This window comes from Watersipora subatra, chromosome 3 (assembly GCF_963576615.1).
Source record: "Watersipora subatra chromosome 3, tzWatSuba1.1, whole genome shotgun sequence".
Classification (NCBI taxonomy): Eukaryota; Metazoa; Bryozoa; class Gymnolaemata; order Cheilostomatida; family Watersiporidae; genus Watersipora; species Watersipora subatra.
Window position 1 is genome coordinate 73,275,935 of NC_088710.1, and position 20,167 is coordinate 73,296,101.

Sequence of the window (20,167 nt, forward strand, 5' to 3'; positions counted from 1 at the left end):
ATATATACCTCACTGGAACATTCTAGAGTACCCATAAGGCCAGCTTAGTGTGTCCCTGACACAAGTGGGAAAACACTAGCGGAATGGATAAGATTACAAAAAAGGGACTCGTATTTGTTTGTTACCCAATTTGCAAGTCAATAAGTGAGAAGCAAGCGCGAATGCATTAGATAAACTATTGTAACTATATAGAGAAAGTCGAGTGATAGCGTTACTAATACCTTGGCAATCAAGAGAAACAAGCATGATTGCATGCACATTAGTAATGCTGTAATAAACGTGTTGGCATCAGTTGTAAACTAGTAAGAAGGGGAGCTCTGCAAGTATCTACCGGCAAGGCCTACCTTAGAAGATAAGGAATCGTTGAAGTTAAAAGCAACCCTTCCTTCATTATAAGAGAGTACACTAAACACAGGTGCTGTTGGAGTCTCGGTGCCAACGTCCTCCTCGCTGCTAGTTCTTTCTGTTCTCGACTCCATCTCCTTTTTGACATCTATAGAGGGAGGATGGTCAAGGGTTATTTCTGTAGGCATGGATAGAGCAGCGACAGTGCCTCTGTTAGATCCACGAGACATGACCTTATCCATGGAGAGGGCCTTATCGAGGGACATTGTTATATCCCTCATCAGGTCACTAGTATCACCATTGCCGGTGGCTAGAACACTCGTCAGTGGCAGTTCTACGTCAGTCGTGTCAGACTTGATCTGCCTATTTTTGGCCGGCGCAGACGTTGGACTATCAGGTATGAGAGGGAAAACCTCAGCGTCAATATGATTGAGATCTTCTAGAGAGCCGCAGGGTGCGACGACATTAGACAGAGAAGCGAGACTGGAGCTGTGTGAAGACCGTTTATCATCGGACAAAGAGTCCGATGATTCGATTTCGTGATTAATGTCCATCTTCCCATTCCATTTGCCGCCCTCTCGAGGGACCACTAAAGAAGACAACTCCTTATGGACACTTGAGGGACTACTTGAAAAAGATTCTGATAAATTTGTGGTCTTCGTGTCAGCGGAATCTGCTTGTTTTGATAATACCTGAGATGTAAAATCAAGCGTTTCATAGTCAAGTGCCTTAGTTCTGTCTGTTGTGAGGGAGGGTTGAGATGGGGTCCGATGCTGTACAGGGGAGCCGGAGTCAGAGGGCTCATCAGTAACGGTTACTGAACTACTATACATTGCAGTACTGGGTATCTCTTTGACCTTGGCCTGCTTGCTCACGTAGACTATGTCCGTACGTGAGTGCGGCTGGGTGCTAGAGCTACCGCTGCTATAGCTTCGAGGTTTCTGTACTTCTATTTTCTCAACCTTATTAACTAACAGTTTGTTGGCTTCACTAGACACTCGCGCTATCGGCTGCACAAATACCATTTTATCTAAACTAGAGTCACTGCTCTCCAGTTCATCTCTAGTTTCACCCACTGTATGTCTCTGGGTTTCACTCGTTTGACGCTGGATTCGTCCCCGTATATTGGGTGCATTCTCATAATCCCCTTCTTCGTGTTCGACATTGATGTAAGTGGCTCGGTCGCTATCTATCCGTATCCTACTAGCACCCTGGCTCATGTCACCCCTCAACTCGAGAGCAGCCGATGTGGGATATGACAGATCTTTGGTATGAGAGTCTTTGTTACTAGTCTTAGATGGTGAGCTAGTTGTGAGGGTCTTCGACCTGTGAGAGTCAGCAAGATCTGATAAGGCTATGTGAGGTGTGTGACTCAGCTCACGAACAGAGCCCTGCGATGAGTAAGACTCTCTCCTGTATCTGCAAGCACACCGACTGATACGAGCCTTTTGAACGAAAGTAATAAATGCATGCAATGATCGGCAGGGAGCCATTATTGGCTGCACTACGATAAATTAACATGCAGTTAATCCCTCCGCAATTGTGGGAATGTTATGAAAATGTATCGGTAGAGGTAATACCTATTACTGATATGTAATGAGAAAGAGTCGACTGTTAACAGGAGCTCAATGCCTTTCAATGAAAAATTTGAACATGTGCTAGCTCATAACATCGGCAACTTCAGTGAGTTATAAAGTATCCTGATCTGCTAGCACTTGTCTATGTGAGAAAGGTTTAAATACGTGTACTCTGTAACAACTATTCTGCTAGCATAAGGCAACTGAATCAGCAGAAATACATGTATATGGCAAACACCATGCACTGATGCATTGATGCAAACTCAATATTAAAAGCTATAGGTACATATACATGTAGGTACATTCTAGTCTAGCCAGCAGTTCTAAAATGCAGTGGAAGACTACTCTGTGTTTCCGACCAGACGATGCATCTAAAAAAATTATCTACAGCAGATACGACAGATCCACGTATAGATGTTTTTTTTAAAACCTAAGAGCCCAACAAGAATGAAATGCAGCAGGCAGCATAAGACAACTCTCCAATAACTCTGGGACAGCCTTTAGAAAAGAGATAGGACAGTTTTAGAAGCACATAGGAGGAATTTAACAAAGGCAAATGGAATATGAACGTGAAGGATATTCTGCCAGATGCCTGCCCACAATTATAGGCAGTAACAACATTTCTTAGTCAGGCCTTATCTAAGAAGAATATAATAGTAATAATAATATGGAGGCAGAAAGGATGTACAGAGTCACTGCTGGTGTTCTATAGAAGTCTGAACAGTCACTATACCTTGATAGATTGCCATCAGAGGTTTGGCGTACATTGCATTCCTCGCTAGACTTTCTCATGAAGGCAGCAGGGTCTGATTTAACAGCTTGTTCCCTGCTACTATGCTGTACCATAGGAGACCTGTAAAAGCACTGGTTGTTGCTAGCAGCTGCTACACTTGCTTGGTAGAATCAAATACGTAATTACCCTCTTTTGATACAAGATCAAATCTGCAAGAGCTGGTAACTAACACAGACAAAGTTATAGAGTTATCTGCCCATGCATAGCTGAGAGTCCATTACAGGCACAGTTGGACGAGTAGCTGCTTCTTTTTCATTAAGTTTCTAGTTTCACCATATTCAATGACAATTGTCTTCAACCAGCAACATGTTGAGCACCATGGCTGGGCAAAAGGCGATTGTTTGACAATCTTAGTAACAAACCAGCTTTCTCTTTTGTATGATAAGAGGAGGTATGGTCGGCTAATGTACCAATGACATCACGCAAATGATTAATATACCTGATTAGCTGAAAGTGCTGTACTCAGCTACAGCCGAACCTCTACTTAGACCTCAACGTGTAAATTTCCAACTTATCATGTAGAATATGAGTGAACATCTGACTTTATACCTAAAGTAGGTTCCAACAAAGGAAACCTAAAAACTTCTCACAACCGGTTTAAACTTCATCTAGTCTATGTTAAAATAAGGTATACTGCATATCTTTATTACTACTTCTATCTCAAAACCCATGCATCACAGAGCCTGCACTTCCATTCGCATGTCTCCTAAGTGAAGTAACAATGAAAATCTTTGTTTATTGCTAATTACTTTAGCGAGCCAGTTTTTATACAGCACATGGTTTTGTGCAAAATTCGATATAATATATGTTTATTGATAAGTCTATGTTCAGTATTTTTAGTAGTGAGTAGTTATCATAAGTTGGAGGCTGTAAAATGGATTAAAACAAAATAATGTGTATTTTTATAGGAATACCAGCTCCAAAGTAAGTCAGTTTTGGCATACGGAACAAATTTCAGAACAAATTAAATTCATAGATAGGTATTTAACTGAGGGCTGTAAGCACTGCTATAAGTGTAGGCTACTGGCTTACATCAGTTCAGCTTGTAAAGCTTTTTACATGTTTGATGAACCCGAATAAGAATAATGAATAGAGAATAATTTTCTTTATTTTCGCTAATGGAACTCACGGACGATAGGAAATAACTCCTGATATTTTACCAGCATGGAGCAACAACTTTACAATTGTACTTGTTCCTTGTACTTTGCTATACACACATGAACGTCTAGAGAACCACTTGAAGAACAAATCAATGAACTGTATAAATCCATGAGCGGTTAGTAATAAGCCGAACATTACACCTTTAATCTTCCTTCATTTACGCAGTCAGACAACAAAAGACAACAGCTGGCAGTCATGGTGTATCACTGATCATACTGAACAACTTGCGGTCATGGTGTATCACTGACCATACTGAACAACTTGCAGTCATGGTGTATCACTGACCATACTGAACAACTTGCAGTCATAACTAGCACATCCTTGTAACAAAACCCTATGTTGTGCTAGTGTATAGGGAGATATCATGATATTAACAACTACTCAGAGTAAAGCCAGGTGAGAGTGAAGGAAGCGAAAAGACTGTAGTAAATACAAAAAGAAAGAAAAAGAAAGATGGAGAGAAGATGATAAAGGAAAGAATGGGAAAAAAACTGGTAGAAGACATTAAAGAGGTGAAAGCAAGACTGCGTGATGATCACTATTACCTGTAACTCGGGTTTGTTCTCGGCAAGGCTTTCACCCCTAGTCTAGGTCTGGCAGGTACTGCGCTGGAGGTTGGCACACTGCTGGAAAGCAGTGTAGGTGATTGTCGGTGACTGGATCTGGGAGAACCATCATGGTTTGAAGTGGAGATAGCTGCAAGAAAACAACTTTGTAAACATTGGTAACTACGGCGATAAGCGAGCCTGAAAAACGGTTATAGATGGTTCCGAACTTGCGCCATGAACAGCCTTACAATGGTTAATATATATGACAGGCAACAAATAATAAAGAAAGACGTAGACCTCAATCTGTGGTGCAAACAAATATTGAGAAAAAACCTTCAACAAATGTTGAAGAGAATGTAATTAACTTGACCTGATACCGCCCGACTTGGGTCACACAAAACTTGCTGCATTCCATCCTCAACACTGCGCAGCTGCTTAAGGAGATAAAAGTCCCTTAATAGCATGTGATGAGAAATGTATTTGTCATGCGGGTGAACTACTGTCATGCGTTTACCACCTGCAGGCATACCAATGCAAAGACCCATTTAAGAGATTGCCTGTTGCTCCACCCATGCTCGTGACGGAAGACAAATGTCAAGTTGAAATTAATTTTTTATTCAGAAGTAATGAATCGTTGCGCTCAGATGGTGCAGAAAAGACAGATTCTCAACTAAAACTCTAATACAGTGTACACTAGAAAATAATGCTTACCCCTAGTATAAGGATCATTGTATCGGCTTATTGAAGGGACGCGCAAAGAGCCGCTGTGTAGCATATGATAGTCCACGGATGGCCTCCCTGGCATCTGTACTGCCTGTTTATCAAAAGACTCGGATCTTTTGAGAGGGGGAGCTTGTTTGGTGCTCGTGCTAAGGGCATTACTGTGGTCACTGGTAGATCTACATATAGAGCTGGTAGGGTTATTCTTGTTGTTAAGACACATGTAAGCGAGAGAAGGTCATATAGATGACTATGAACTACGCCGTGCGCAGTAAAGCCATGCCTCAAGACATCGTGAAGGAATTTATAAGTTATGGCATCAACTTGCAGGTTTGAATTCTCAATAGAGAAAGGAAGTCTGACATAACTGGACGCATCATAAAGCCAGCATGAAGAGAGATCATAGAATGAACTTAATCAACCAACAGAGAGACAGTTGGACTAACAAAATGACAGGCATGCATCTTTCAGACAAAACATTGAATACTCTTAAGGCGTGGTCACACGAGCGCCGAACTGACTTAGGTTTGGTTTGGAAGTTGTTTTACTTCAGTTCGGCTAAGCCACATGTCACACGGCATCCGAAGTCACTTCGCTTCCTAGATACCATACGCATGGAGACAGGATACTGTTTCATTGGTAGTTGTTATGTATTTGAGCTAAATATTTCTATTGTAAACAAAAAACTTTGAGGAACAACTATTATTTATAATTACACAGCAGATTTATCAAAAGATCGTTCAGCTGCTCAAAATAAATCACTCGATACAAAGATGTTACCAACCCTTCCCATCAACAAAATTATACTTTTTATTAGCATATGAATGTTTTTCTATGCTGAGTACATAACAAACAAAAACAGTCTTTATCATAGTACTGTGGTTTTACATAAATAAATCGTCAACGATACTTCATCAGGATGAGTATGACACATTACTTATATTCTACACGAAAGAAAATCACAACCATTCTCTTACATTTATGCAAAACTTAAGTGCAACATCTTACATTTATGCAACACAATCACAAGTCCGGGTGAGCCTTGTCGTAAATTGCTTCATGTTGTTTATTTAACGAAATACAAGTATCGTCCCATTTCTTTTTTAACTTTGCTCACACGCACGTAAGGAGAAATGTGACGCGTGCTCGCTAGAATTTTAATCAGCCAAGAAGCGCACGGATTTGACCGCGAAATTTCGAGCAGGACCGAAATAGTTCGTTTCGGCCAGAAATGTCTTCGGCCGAACAGCTTACAGCGACGCCGTTTTGCACCCTTTAGTTCGTTTCGGCTCTAGTGTGACCACCCCTTTATACCGATACCTTTGGCATCAACTAAGGAGTCTAAGAAGGTACTTCCATAGAGGACACTAGTCATCGAAAAAGAACTAAACATACCAAAGCTACATCCTCATATTTTCTTCATGACACTTTAAAGGAAATCGTAAGTTTCACTCATGTACTTGTACATTGGTGCCAGCACCTGTGTATAATAGCACCTGTATATCGGTCTCAAAGATCCATTACTATTCAGATTATTTAGCTGCCAAAAGAATTATTTAAGAGAGCTCAGCGAGTTCAGCAACATTTACGAATACAAATAATACGCTGATTACTTAATGGAATTATCCAATGAGACTGACGCAAAAAGAAAAAAACACCACATTCTGGACCCATCACAGAGACTACAAAAAACATGTGTCAGACACGCCTGTGCCAGCATTGTCTAGCCAACATATCTTTTAGCCCTTTAGCCGTTGACAAGTGACTAGTTATAGCGCTAGGAGTGCGAGGGCTTACGCGCCATATAGTCTTTGCGAACCATCAGTTTGGAAAAGAAAGTAACCGCTGCTCACCAGACCAAACAATCAAATATGGGAAAGGCACCTCTTAGGTCGGTCTCGCCGATCGTGACCTTGTCCAGAAGAGCGGGAAGCAGAATCCCTTGTGAACGGTTGGTGAGAGGGAGTATATGAGTGGGTAGGGGAGTTTGTTCCCCATGCTGTTGATTGCTTGCTCGGTGTGGATGTAGGCAGACTTCCTGTCGGATGACAATCAAAAGGGTTTGGGATTAAGAGCTTAGACTAACATACACGTGTGTGTCCATACAAGTCATTCAGGTAATGTTGCAACCAAATATTGACATGCAGCACACAAGCTGCTGACATCTGCTGTTCCCTTCAATAAGAATGTGATTACACTTACAACACACTCGCAGTATACCACTACGACACATGTAATACGCATGCAGCACACATGTAATACGCATGCAGCACACATGTAATACGCATGCAGCACACATGTAATACGCATGCAGCACACATGTAATACGCATGCAGCACACATGTAATACGCATGCAGCACACATGTAATACGCATGCAGCACACATGTAATACGCATGCAGCACACATGTAATACGCTAGCAGCACACATGTAATACACATGCAGCATACTAGCAGTACACTAACAGTAGTTGCAGCACTCCACAAACTCGCTACATAGCTGTGATAAGACTTGCTTTCTCCCATATATCAATGAACGAGTATGAACAAGAGTTTTGCGAAATGGTTTATTTGAGGCATCTTCAGGCAGGCAGCTGTAGATGCAAATGCTTGACATCGGTACAACTGAGAAAATGTTCACGCTGGTTTGGTGTGAATCATATCACATCGATACAACTGAGGTGATATGTGTGGTGATATGCTAACAGGGCTGTATTGTGTATCATTAAAAATGTGTGCCCTGACATGTAGAGAGCTGATTGCATATTTGAGTGACTATTGATGAACCTTGGTGGGAATAACCTAGCCGTAAATTCTGCCAGCAACAATTAACTTGAGAACAAATATATGAAAAAATTAAGCTTTCCTCAACTTCACAACCGGGTGGCATGAATAAAATACAAACAGCTCTTTATGAACAGGAGTTTGTTGGAAGTCCTCCCAACTAGCCATCGCATTACAGAAAAAGATTGCTCCAAACTACGTTAAAAGGATAAATTATCTGGTAAGCGTGAAAAATCAAAAATCTCAAACATCCACAGGCTAAACTAAACCCTTCAGGACTTATGAAACTCAAGTTAGTAATAGGGCAGTGTACAGCGCCACCATTACTACACATTTTTGGACATTAAAGATCTTAAAGGTTAACTGACAGCACAAAATTCTATAGCTTTAATGGTAGCAGGTAACATTACAGATTGGTGTTTGAATAATACTTCTGTAAAAATTCGACCAAATACCAGGTTTTTATCAATGATTTGATGTTTTCAAATGGCAGAAAGATGTGCGATTTTTGCACAATGCCATCCGGAAACAGCTTTGACACTATATAATGTTATGAAAATTTTTTGAGCTGGAATCTTTTGGTTTTGGAGCTGGATTACCTAAAAAATATCCATTCAAAATCCTTAATTGTGAACAGAATCACAACGTTTTAAACAGCTAGCTTCTGAGAATACCTAATCTTTACAGACAATTCTTTAAATTCCCTATATGTGACGGCTCGTATCATTTTCAATACAAACGCGGCATTTCATATAGCGCACAATAGGCTCTCAAAGTGAAACTTGTCCATGCGGCTCAGACTTTTGTGTTTTGAGGTCATGAACTTTCTAGGGCGAATAGTATGTCAGGAATTGATTTCTGAGGCGTTTGATTGGCTAGGATGCTTAATTAGACTGTTTTGCAGACTTTAAAGTGGTTGCTAAGGACGATAAAAATGGCGGTTTTTCATTTCCGGTTATTCGGTCTGCGTATCGTATTTTAAAATGTCTTACCGCGATGTCGACGGTGGTGATTTTTGGAGAGAATTTGAGGAGGTAGATGCAGATTATTTAGATTTACAATGTAGAGAAGAAAGTGATAGTGATTCTGGAAGCAGTGAGATCGATTTAGATCTTGAGAACGATGGGTTAGATGGGAATTTTCAGCCGAGTTTTGCGGATGACAGTCGTAATTTAGAGACATCTTCTACAAATAATGCTGCTCAGCCGTGCTCAGATGATACAGGTACAGCTCTGCCAGCAGATGTAGAGTTTCATCTCGGTGATGATGAGTACCTACTGCAAGCAGGTAGGTGTATTCTAAAAAAGTATTGAATGTATTATTGTGAGTATTATTTTATTATGTATTATCTTATTAGTAGGCCTATTATTATGTAGTATTATTATCTTCTTCCACAGTTCGGTGTAAACGACCAACCTTTTTTTCCCTTACCAATCTAACACTCAGTGTGATACATGTATTTAGTGTCATGAATTCATATTTACCTTAAATCAGCTAGCACCGTCAATGACCTGACTGATAATTGTTAAGCTTACAAGTTGTTTTTGTTTTTAAGGGTGTAAACCGACATGTGGCTGCATTGCACGGTTTGAAGTGTCAAATATACGCATGATTCGCACAGTCAACCAATCACTAGCCAAGGAGAGCAGAGATCTTATCATTCTTGGGAAGATTTCAGCCATAATTGACATGTCAGAGACAACTGGCAAAAAGCATAAACACAAGGAGATGCAGCGAGAGCGAGACCGCTGCAACTTTGCTCACGAAGGTAGGATGTTTTTGATGTTACTGTGGAAAATCTGTGATCGAAAGCTGTTATTGTGATTTCACACCGCTACATAATGCTTTCTGGTATGTAGGTCAGAAAATATGCCGGGAAACATTTCTTTTCCTCAACGGAATTGGGAAAAATACGTTTCAAACACTGAAACGACACTATAGAACAGAAGGAGCTGTACCAAGGAGTTTCAATTACCAAGGTAGGAATAAGAGGGCTGTCACATCAGATGATAGTAAGAGCATTGCAGACTTCTTAGACCACATCACCTCCATTCACTCTCTTGACCTTCCAGGCCGAGTTTCAGGTAAGCCAACTATGTTTTAAAATTTTAAAATAAAATGCTTTTAAAGCTTAATTACGATTATTTTTTATTTTGCAATTAGTTAACTTAAGTCATTTATAGTGTCAGAGCTACGTTGAACAGTATTCATCAAAACATTCCAATAGGGTTTCGACGTGAGGAACTAAAGATTCTGCCTAGCAGCTTCACAGTCGAGTCAATATATGAGCTCTATAAGCAAAAGTGTCAGCAGGCTATGCTTAACTTCAAGTGTAAGTCGACATTCAGAGCAATCTGGAAGGAGCTTCGGCCTTACCTTATCATCACCAAACCAAGTACAGATCTGTGTTGGCTCTGCCAGAAAAACAACATGGCATACTTGAGGTATGTGCGTTTACAGTTTGAGTCTTGGTGATATTTGAGCATATTGAATATTCTGGCAAGTGTTCTTGCACACTGCCCACTACCTTTCGTTATTGTTTGTCACAACAGATCTGCAAACCAACCGTTACATAAACGAGCTGCAGAGATCGATCAGCAGCGGATTCACCTGGAACATGCTAGACAGGCACGCGAATACCTTAATGAGTGCATCCTGTCGTCACGACAATATCTTACACAAGGTTTGAAGCTCGGTGCCAACACTCCTCTTACTGGACCTCCCATTGCTCACTACGGATTTGATTATGCACAGCAGGTAGGTCAAAACATTTTTTTAAACATTTTTTGTTGCTTGTTACAAAACGCAAATCTCATCTTTTATTTTCATCAAAAACACACAGAGCCCAATATATAAAAATAATTACTCGACTATTACAAGGTTATAAGGTTATGAATGTAGTGTTTCAAGTATAAACATTGCTGAGTTTTAGCAATTGGCAATTAGCAATTGCAAATGCTAAATAAGAATTATAAAAACAATCAAATTTATAAATAAAAATATACATTTAAGAATGAAAATAGTAAATGTACAGTGTACTTGCAAGCCTATAAAGAGCAAAAAATGATTTTTTTTTGTTTAATTCTTAGGTCCACTACCCTGCCGACCCACAGCAACCTGGGCCACTGTATTTCAAAACCCCTCGGAAGTGTGCGCTATTTGGGGTGGTCTGTGACACCTTCCCTGCCCAAGTGAACTATCTGATAGATGAGGCTGCTTGTGCGACAAAAGGAGCCAACAGCGTCATATCTTATATTCATCACTATTTAGAGACTTATGGCCTCGGTGAAGAGAAAGCTTTGTTTCACGCTGACAACTGTTGGTATGCAAACTACAACCAATGTTTTGAAGTTTCATGCTTGTATTGAAAATGTATTGATAAAATTATATATGTCAAACCCTTTTTAGTGGCCAAAATAAAAACAACGCAGTGATACAGTACTTGGCTTGGCGTGTTGCAAACGGGCTGCACAAGGAGATTGAGCTGAATTTTCTTGTCGCGGGTCACACGAAGTTCAGCTGCGATTACTGTTTTGGTCTGCTAAAAAAGAAATACAGAACTAACAGAGTTTCCTCTCTTTCCGATATAGCTGAGGTATGTTTCTCATTTTGTCAATTAGTGAAATAAGAATTTGCAAATCTTGCATGCGCTATTTATACACAAACTATCTAATGGTTCTTGGTTTCCTAATCTGAGTTTTATTTAATTAGGTAGTAAATGGCTCGGCTCGCATAAATCATGCCCAGCTTGTCATGGATGATCATGGCAATGCGCTCGTTCCAATAAAGGACTGGAGCGGATTTCTTCATTCAAAAAGCAAAAGGATCAGCCAAATTAAGAGCTACCACCAGTTTATCTTGTCGGCGGAAAGATTAGGTATAATTTATTTGGTATTCTTTAACCATACTAAATTTTGTCTTTTTAAGTACGACAGAGAAATTCAATAATGTTGTCCAATTAATATAATACGAATAGACAGTGTGTGCAGTAATCATTGTTTTGCTGCAGGCAGTGTCCGAGTGAAAAAGCATGCCAATAGCTTGGAGAGTGAGGACATACAGCTTATGTCTCCAGAGTCAGCCAGGTCAGGGCAGCCCGTAATCATTCCGCCGCCTGGTCTGAGTGTTGAACGTCAGAAATATCTGTTCAAGGAAATCAGAGAGTTCTGTGATGAGAGCAAAAGGGATATCGTGTGCCCAGCGCCCATTCAACAGCTTTCACAGCTCGATATGTTTGCTTCAACGACTGCAGAATCTAAAAAGACTGCTAAAAAGTCTACTGAGGCTAGCTCTACCACCCCGATACGGAAACGTAAAAATCAATCATAGACAGCAGCAGAGGTGCTATTATTTTATTTTTTTGTTTATATTATATTATTATATTATTTTCATGTTGTTTTGATAATATTTTTATAAAATTTAACTTACTTTAACTTAAACTTAATTTACCTGACAAACAGGTAACATTCATCTCAAATTGTCTCCCCTGGCTCAGAGGCCCTGAATCGCGTACCCTAAAGGCGCTAACTCATTCATCTCCGTAAAAGTTCTGTGAGTGAATTGGGTGATTATTCTAACACTGATACATTTGCATCATTGTTATGCTGAAAATCATCAGTTCAATGTGCAACACAATTTAATAATAGCTCCTTTACTGTGTATTAATGTGTTCTTTTCCAATGACACAACATGTGACCTTGACCCCCTGTTTCATGTATTCGAGTTCATGTGACGTCATTGGGACCCGTTTCATATCGTTCGCCATGTTCTCTTCCCTATAGATCGCAATATTCATGAAAATGTCATGTCTGTAGCGTGTGGTTGCTATGACCTTCCAAAACGTCAACAAAGTATACTGTTTAAAATTCAATCCATCAACTTTAAAGACAAATTTCTCAGTTTGTTGCGTCGACCATATTGACATACACCTTCTTCGATAAAAACCTGTATCTCAGGTTAAATTGCTTCGATTTCAATTCCGAAAACAGCTTTGAAAAGCTGAGAAGTTTCTCTATTACTTCAGGCTAAAAAACAATTTTGTGATCTCACCTCATTTGTATTGAAAATGACACGACCTGTCACATATGTATAAATTCACTATATGTTTGAAAGAAAAATTTCTTGCTAGCACCTCCACAAGGCATACTCACAATCTGATATGTAATTCTATAACCACCAGTCAACAGTTAATGCGGGACATACATGTATATGAACAGCGCATACTTTTCCGGTGTTGGCAGAACCTGCTTTGACCTTGCATTAGAATTGACCGGCATGCTGAGTAAAAAGAACATATAGGGTGGTGACAAGATGGGAAAATGTATTATAATGGCAACCAAAAGAGTTAGGTGTCGTTTTCTCTCATTAGTTAATAGTTAGCATTGACCACATATATCAGGCCTACATTGTATCGAAAAATGACCTTCCTATGTCACAGCTTGCAACTTACATCATGAGTGTTTTGGCCTGGAAAATAGGCTATCTCTTTTTAACAATAAAATTATAGCTGAAAAACGAATTATCACGATTATAGTGTTATAACTCGGTGCAAATTTAAAATGCTGTCAGTTAACCTGTGTTTCCTTTTAATGCATGCCATTCAGACACAGTTTTTGTTGCACGTGACCAAGCAAAAATGATATTTTATTCAATGACAAGAACTAAAACTCCATTTGCATATTTTGATACAACCAACATAGGCTGCAAGGAATTTGTTATAATAAATTATCTTTGCTTATACAGACAATCATCTTTTGAGAAATGTCAGGATGATAGAATTTCTATAGAGAAACCAGCTAATGCTGAATACTGAATGCCACAGGCTAACTTACCTAGATAACTACAGGCTAACTTACCTAGATAACTACAACGGCTGCTTGAAACAGAGTGTGTCAACAATAGCACGTTGTAAAGCATGAATGAAATTGAAAGAGTGCAGTGCTTGGTTGGTCATTAGGATAAGATGGAATCCACCTGCTGCTAACAAAATATAAATAGCAATCCACAACCTATGGAGTGCCTTTGACAACCTGCCTAAGAAGCAACACGGCACGGTTCAAGACCTACCTCTACGGTTCAAGACTTACCTCGACGCCTTGATTCTGCCTGTGAAAGCCTTCCAGATGATTGATAGGGATTGGGCTGACAGCCCTCACCGCCATTTATGAGCTGGTCCACCTGGTCAAAAGTAGCTGTTGTCGTCTTATGATGGGGATTACGATGATGCTACAAGAAATGAACCGCGTGAGATGACAGAAAACCTCTGATGCCGTTACATGGTACTCTACAGAGAGTTACCCTATATGATACTCTACTGAGAGTTACTCCATATGATATTCTACAGAGAGTTACCCTATATGACACTCTACCGAGAGTTACACTATATGATACTCTACAGAGAGTTACACTATATGATATTCTACAGAGAGTTACACTATATGATACTCTACAGAGAGTTACTCTATATGATATTCTACAGAGAGTTACCCTATATGACACTCTACAGAGAGTTACACTATATGATATTCTACAGAGAGTTACCCTATATGACACTCTGCAGAGAGTTACACTATATGATACTCTACAGAGAGTTACCCTATATGATACTCTCCTGAGAGTTACTTCATATGATACTCTACAGAGAGTTACTCTATGTGGTACTCTCCTGAGAGTTACTCTATATGATACTCTACTGAGAGTGACTCCATATGATACCCTACTGAGAGTTACTCTATATGATACTCTACTGAGAGTTACTCCATATGATACTCTACAGAGAGTTACCCTATATGATACTCTACTGAGAGTTACTCTATATGATACTCTACTGAGAGTTACTTCATATGATACTCTACTGAGAGGTACTCAGTATGAGTCTAAAGTCTAAAGCTGTCTCTATGGCTGTTATCTGTAAATAATACACGGTATACATATTCAAGCCTATTTATAAAAGTGAGCTGCTGGGAGCCCGAAGTGACTAACTGCCAACTGGTTGAGATTACATTTAATAACCAGTATATTAGACCCTATCAGGCCCAAGGATATGCGCCACCAAAGCTGAATTGACAGGAGTTGAGGATTAGCAGCATGCATAATCTTATAGTAATAAGAGAGTTGAGGATTAGCAGCATGCATAATCTTATGGTAATAAGAGGGGTAAGTGAGAGAAGACCTGTTAAAGGGCTGCATCGCGGCAGCGCAATACATTATAAAAGAATTATGTTTATTGCTCCGCACTAAAACTGGACTTATATAGAGCTGTGAGATATTTCACCAGGAACGCCTGATCTGCAAAAACTTGCTGATTGTTTAAATGTTATAAAAATGTTACAAGTAATAACGCTTTTCTTACATGGCTTTGTACTTACTACAAGTACCGCAAGATGGAGATAGCAATTTTACTATGCAGACTAAATGAAAATAAGCGATGAAAACTGGGCTATAATTAGATGAAAGGAGGGCAACAATATAATCAGCGGAAGGGTACAGGCATAGGACAAAGCGTAGAAATAGAAGAGGTGAAGAAGGGACTGCGGAGATAGTCAGGAGGGTGACAGTGGATATAACGGTAGATATAGTTTAACTTACAGTAGTCCTTCGGCGTGATGTCACAGGGCTGGACTGACTGCTTCGAGCGCGGTTATTTTGATCAACTTTCTACAGGAGAAGACAAAACACATCAGCATATAAGATACGTATTCTCAGTAATAAATATCACCTATAACTACATTAGCTCATATTTACTTGGTTGATTGTTTATAGGTGCTGCTCTATAGTTGCACTAGGGGCCAAGTACTCCAGCTAGTGTCAGCATTTACCACCTCAGCCAACATGCATATTCTACTAAACATTTCCGTGTGTGTGCTGCAGGGCTATTCCACTGAATCTTTGATTACTTACATGTACTGTTACATATTTGCATATTCACTTCATGTAAGGTGTAATGGACGTAAAGGGGTAGCTACCCATGTTAACGTAATGCGGGTGTTTGCATGGCCAAGATCATCGATGTGCAGTTTCTCAACAAACATGTAAAAAAACCCGCCCCATTTTCTATTGACCAAAAGTATTGACTCCCACCAATGAAAACTCAATTTTCAGTACGAAGATGATTTCCAATGGGATTCACTTTCGAATGATGGTGATAAGGTTGACACCAACAACTATTGATATATGAACAGAGAAATACTTACTAGTAAGTGATATGTAAAAGAAGTTGGTGTAAATCGGAAGGGCGAAATTTTTCCGATTAATTTTTCATGTAATTTATACAACTACGTCCCAAAGTTATTTTTCCATTTGATAAACCAAATTTATTGTTGTACTTTGGCTAAAAATAGAGCACAACTAGCTGCGCAGATGTTGTTGTTGTTGTGACAAGCTGTTAATGATGCGTATTAGATAAGAATTATAATTAAAATACTTTCATAAAGGCAATGATAAAACCAATAATGTTATGGCCTTCGCATGACTCATGCCAATTCTCATTGATCCATCTAACGGTCGGCGGCGTGAGACACAATTTTAAGGAGCATCGCTGTTGTGTGGCCACAGCAAATATCTACACTATATGTCGGCAATTCATTTCTTCCTTATTTGTAGCCAGGTTTTAAAAGTAAGTTTACTAGATATACAGAACATGGTTGATAATTTCATATGATAAAAAGAAAGGTGCTTACTGCTGACTAACATCTGCTACCCAGTACGCATTCGATTAATTGAAATCAAAATACCCATCCATGACTAGGTGGATGGATCTTCACCTCAGACAGGTCCAACTATCACAAAGCTTGTTCCTATATAACTAGAACTTATATATAACCTATATAACACAAGAACTGTTCCATGCGCACTGCCCCCTGTGTCTGCGCACAAAATATCTGAGCTGCACATAAAGCAAAAATGCATCCAGTATTGAAAATAGACCCATAGTTAATTCGGTAGTATGCAACATGTGATTAGCTGTCCCAGGTTGCTATTTCATGCTATTTCATACATATTATTATATGTGCATTCAGTGATGCATTCATGTGTTCCTGACCCCCTGGTAGTGTAACTAAAGAGGCGTGTTAGCTGTGGCCTAAGGCAAGTATTCTTTACCCATAATAATAATAATAATGGCAAAACCAACGGGCACATCCAGTCACCAAGTAAAGAAGAAACGGGGTTCGTTTAAGATAGAATGGCTGTCGGAGTATGTGCAAGTGGAAGACAAACCAGTGAAACTTGACGAAATTTTTTTTCAAGGGAGAAAGGCGTACAATTTTTTTTCAAGGTACAATTACTGGAGAGGAGAAAAGTGTACAATTACTGGAGAGGAGAAAAAGACAGATGGAGAAAACATGGTAAAATTTAAGTTCTTAATCAGTTTCGAGTGCAATTTTAATTTGTTAAAAATAATAATTATTAAACATCATTTGTGTAGATGTTAATAAAACAGTGTAGTTCAATATTTTGCAGATATAGTTTATTATTGTTTTATGAATTACAACACACATTATTGTGCAACGTGTTAATGTTTTAACCTTTTTCTGAAGTTTTTACAGATCTAAATCTTTCCAGAGCAAGAGCTACTCAGAATGAGGACTTTTACACTGTAGAAGCAAAACAGATGTGTCTGAAGAATAAAGTGAAATTTCAGCAATCAGTCACATCTGCGCTTATCTGGTGTTGTTACCAATACATTAATGTAATAGAACAAATGGTAATTAAAATTGTGTATGTATTTCTTCTACAGGCAGCATTTCATGTGTATGTATTTCTTCTACAGGCAGCGTTTCATGAGGGAACTTCCAGACTACAGTTGGTTTATGGAACCAGAGAACAGCAGCAATCTCTCCAAGATCACAGTAGGACACTGTCACATTGCAGTTCATGCTTTCCCATAATTTAAACAAACCATTGTTAAAACAACTATGTTAATATGCTACACCTTCAGTTACATGGGTTTTGAGTTTTCCACTGAAAGTGGACAAACACACTCAATAAAGAAGTAATTTGATAAAAATTATGGTTTTAATGTTATTGTTTTGTTTAAAACATGCAACTTAATGTATATGATGACTATGATACTGCGTGACCACAATTTGTATGGCGCATGTTGCTCACAGTTGTCCATGGACCGCTCGCTCGGGGTGTTTGTGTATTTACTCAGACACAAAAAATTAGAGGGAACATTGCCCACAAGTACTACCAACAGGCTAGCCTGACTATCAATGATGAAATAAAACCTATGTTTGGAGTACCACGTTAACTGCTAGCAGTGATCAAGACAGTGGAGTTCTGCTCACATTTGGCAAACTAACTGTAGACAAACCTTCCAACCGCGCATTAAACGAAATCGGTGCCAGGGTATTGCGCTAAAATGGAATTTTCATCTTCTGTAGGGAACATTTATTTTAAATGGCCTTGACTTTTCGAAGCAGATTGGTCATGCGATCACCAGCAATGAAACGACTGTGAATACAAGCCATCAGGGCCTCAATAGTTTTTGGTGCGAGATTTTCAATGAGGTCTTATGGCTGATATGGGAATCACACGTTAAACTTATATTCCGGGTCAAGGAAATACTTATAATAGACTGAAACGCAATATAAAATTTCTAATATATAGGAAATAGAGTTACAAGGAAACCCACTTGTTCATACCAAATAGGTATGCAAGGAAACTTGCAGCATGTTAGTCCGATAGGTAAACACAAGGAAACATGGGTTATTGTAAAACATTGGTGAATAACTGTGTGTTATTACAACAGAGTGATACATGGAAGCCCTAAATGTTATTACAACAGAGAGATACAGGGAAGTCATGTATGTTATTACAACAAAGTGATACAAGGGCAACTTGTGTATCACAGACACAAAGAGATAAAAGAAAACAAGAGTTTTGCTGCCATTGAGATGTATCAACAAACCTGTACCCTGAGCTGATATAATACAATATTGATAATAGAACTAGAGAACGAATGCTCTAGAGCAGTATGAGAATACAGTCATACCCCGACATACGAGCTTAATGCATTCTGGGACTGAGCTTGTATGTTAATTTACTCGTATCTCAAGGCACTATTTCTTATATAAGTATCTAATATCTACGTACAAATTAATTCGTTAGCATTTTATGAAAAAACACCTAAACAGGGTATCACGATGGAAAACATGTTTTCAATTGTTGTAGTTCAGTACAGGCGCTAAAAAGTAACAAATACCTATTTAGTTCTTATGATCTGCAATAAAATGTAACATCACTATGAACAGTTCCGTATGGATTTTTCAATTTTGAGACAGACGTTGTGGATAACAGCGGCATGAGAAAGACTTAACAGCAACACATTCAGTACACTATACTTTTGTGACCTTACATAATAGAAATTTTGAATTTGACTTCAATGAATTTAGCTTACTAAACACACACTTAAAGGTAAGTTTTAATCTTTTACTAGACTTGCTTTAATTTTACCGTCTTTATTTTTTAGTATCTGTTTCCGGTTACGCACATTTTGCCTTGCGTTCACACTAACTTTTAGTCGACCTTTTAAAAACTTTTTTCAAGCTGATTCGAAGAGGAAGACCGAGCGATGCTGTTTTCAAAAGCAGCCTCTCGCATACTTTGTCAAATAGTGCTGGGACATCGAGAGCCGGCTCATATCTGAAAGATTACTCGTATCTCAAAGAAGATTGATAAAAAGTCAGTTCGTATCTCAAGTTTCTCGCATGTTGAGGCACTCGTATGTAGAGGTATGACTGTACTCTGAGAATAAACTAGTAAACTGTATTATAGACCTACTGGTGTTCTTACGCGCTGCTCTGGTGTCTGTGCACCAATACTGCTGGAGTGCTTACTAGGCGCAGGTAGTTGCGGCACTGCCTGGGAACCAACGGCGGACAATTTCATTGTCTGTAACAGATTATCAAATAACAGAACACAACATATATCGAAGAATCTCATAGAATGCAAAGGAAAAGTCTGATTGCATCTACTGAGGCATTGCTGCCATTAGACTTAGCGTTCTCAGTAATAAATCCTACATAGGACCGCAAACGACCCATCAATGACTTGGGACAGACCAAGCTTCATAAAATGTCAAATGGATTGAAATTAATCTAGCAAATAATTTCAGTGGTTAGTTGTTTTGTTGCTTGACAGTAAATACAAACAGAGAGAGAATCCTACAGTACTACCGCAAACTTCTCAAGTTGTCATACAGATAGTCAGACATGTCCAAAGAGCCAGTTGTCATC

The 20,167-nt window shown here is 39.1% G+C and overlaps 1 protein-coding gene across 1 annotated transcript in view; it reads right to left on the reverse strand.

The window, feature by feature from the left end:
• The window catches only part of LOC137390128 (serine-rich adhesin for platelets-like), a 46,400-nt gene that overhangs the window by 12,315 nt on the left and 13,918 nt on the right, over positions 1-20,167 (reverse strand). The window contains exons 4-11 of the mRNA XM_068076394.1: positions 19,713-19,823; positions 15,516-15,584; positions 14,015-14,153; positions 7,029-7,182; positions 5,136-5,323; positions 4,422-4,572; positions 2,656-2,775; positions 345-1,764 (exon numbers count right to left, since the gene is read on the reverse strand). Coding sequence (XP_067932495.1) covers positions 345-1,764; positions 2,656-2,775; positions 4,422-4,572; positions 5,136-5,323; positions 7,029-7,182; positions 14,015-14,153; positions 15,516-15,584; positions 19,713-19,823 — 2,352 coding nt within the window. The remainder of the gene's footprint in view (positions 1-344; positions 1,765-2,655; positions 2,776-4,421; positions 4,573-5,135; positions 5,324-7,028; positions 7,183-14,014; positions 14,154-15,515; positions 15,585-19,712; positions 19,824-20,167) is intronic.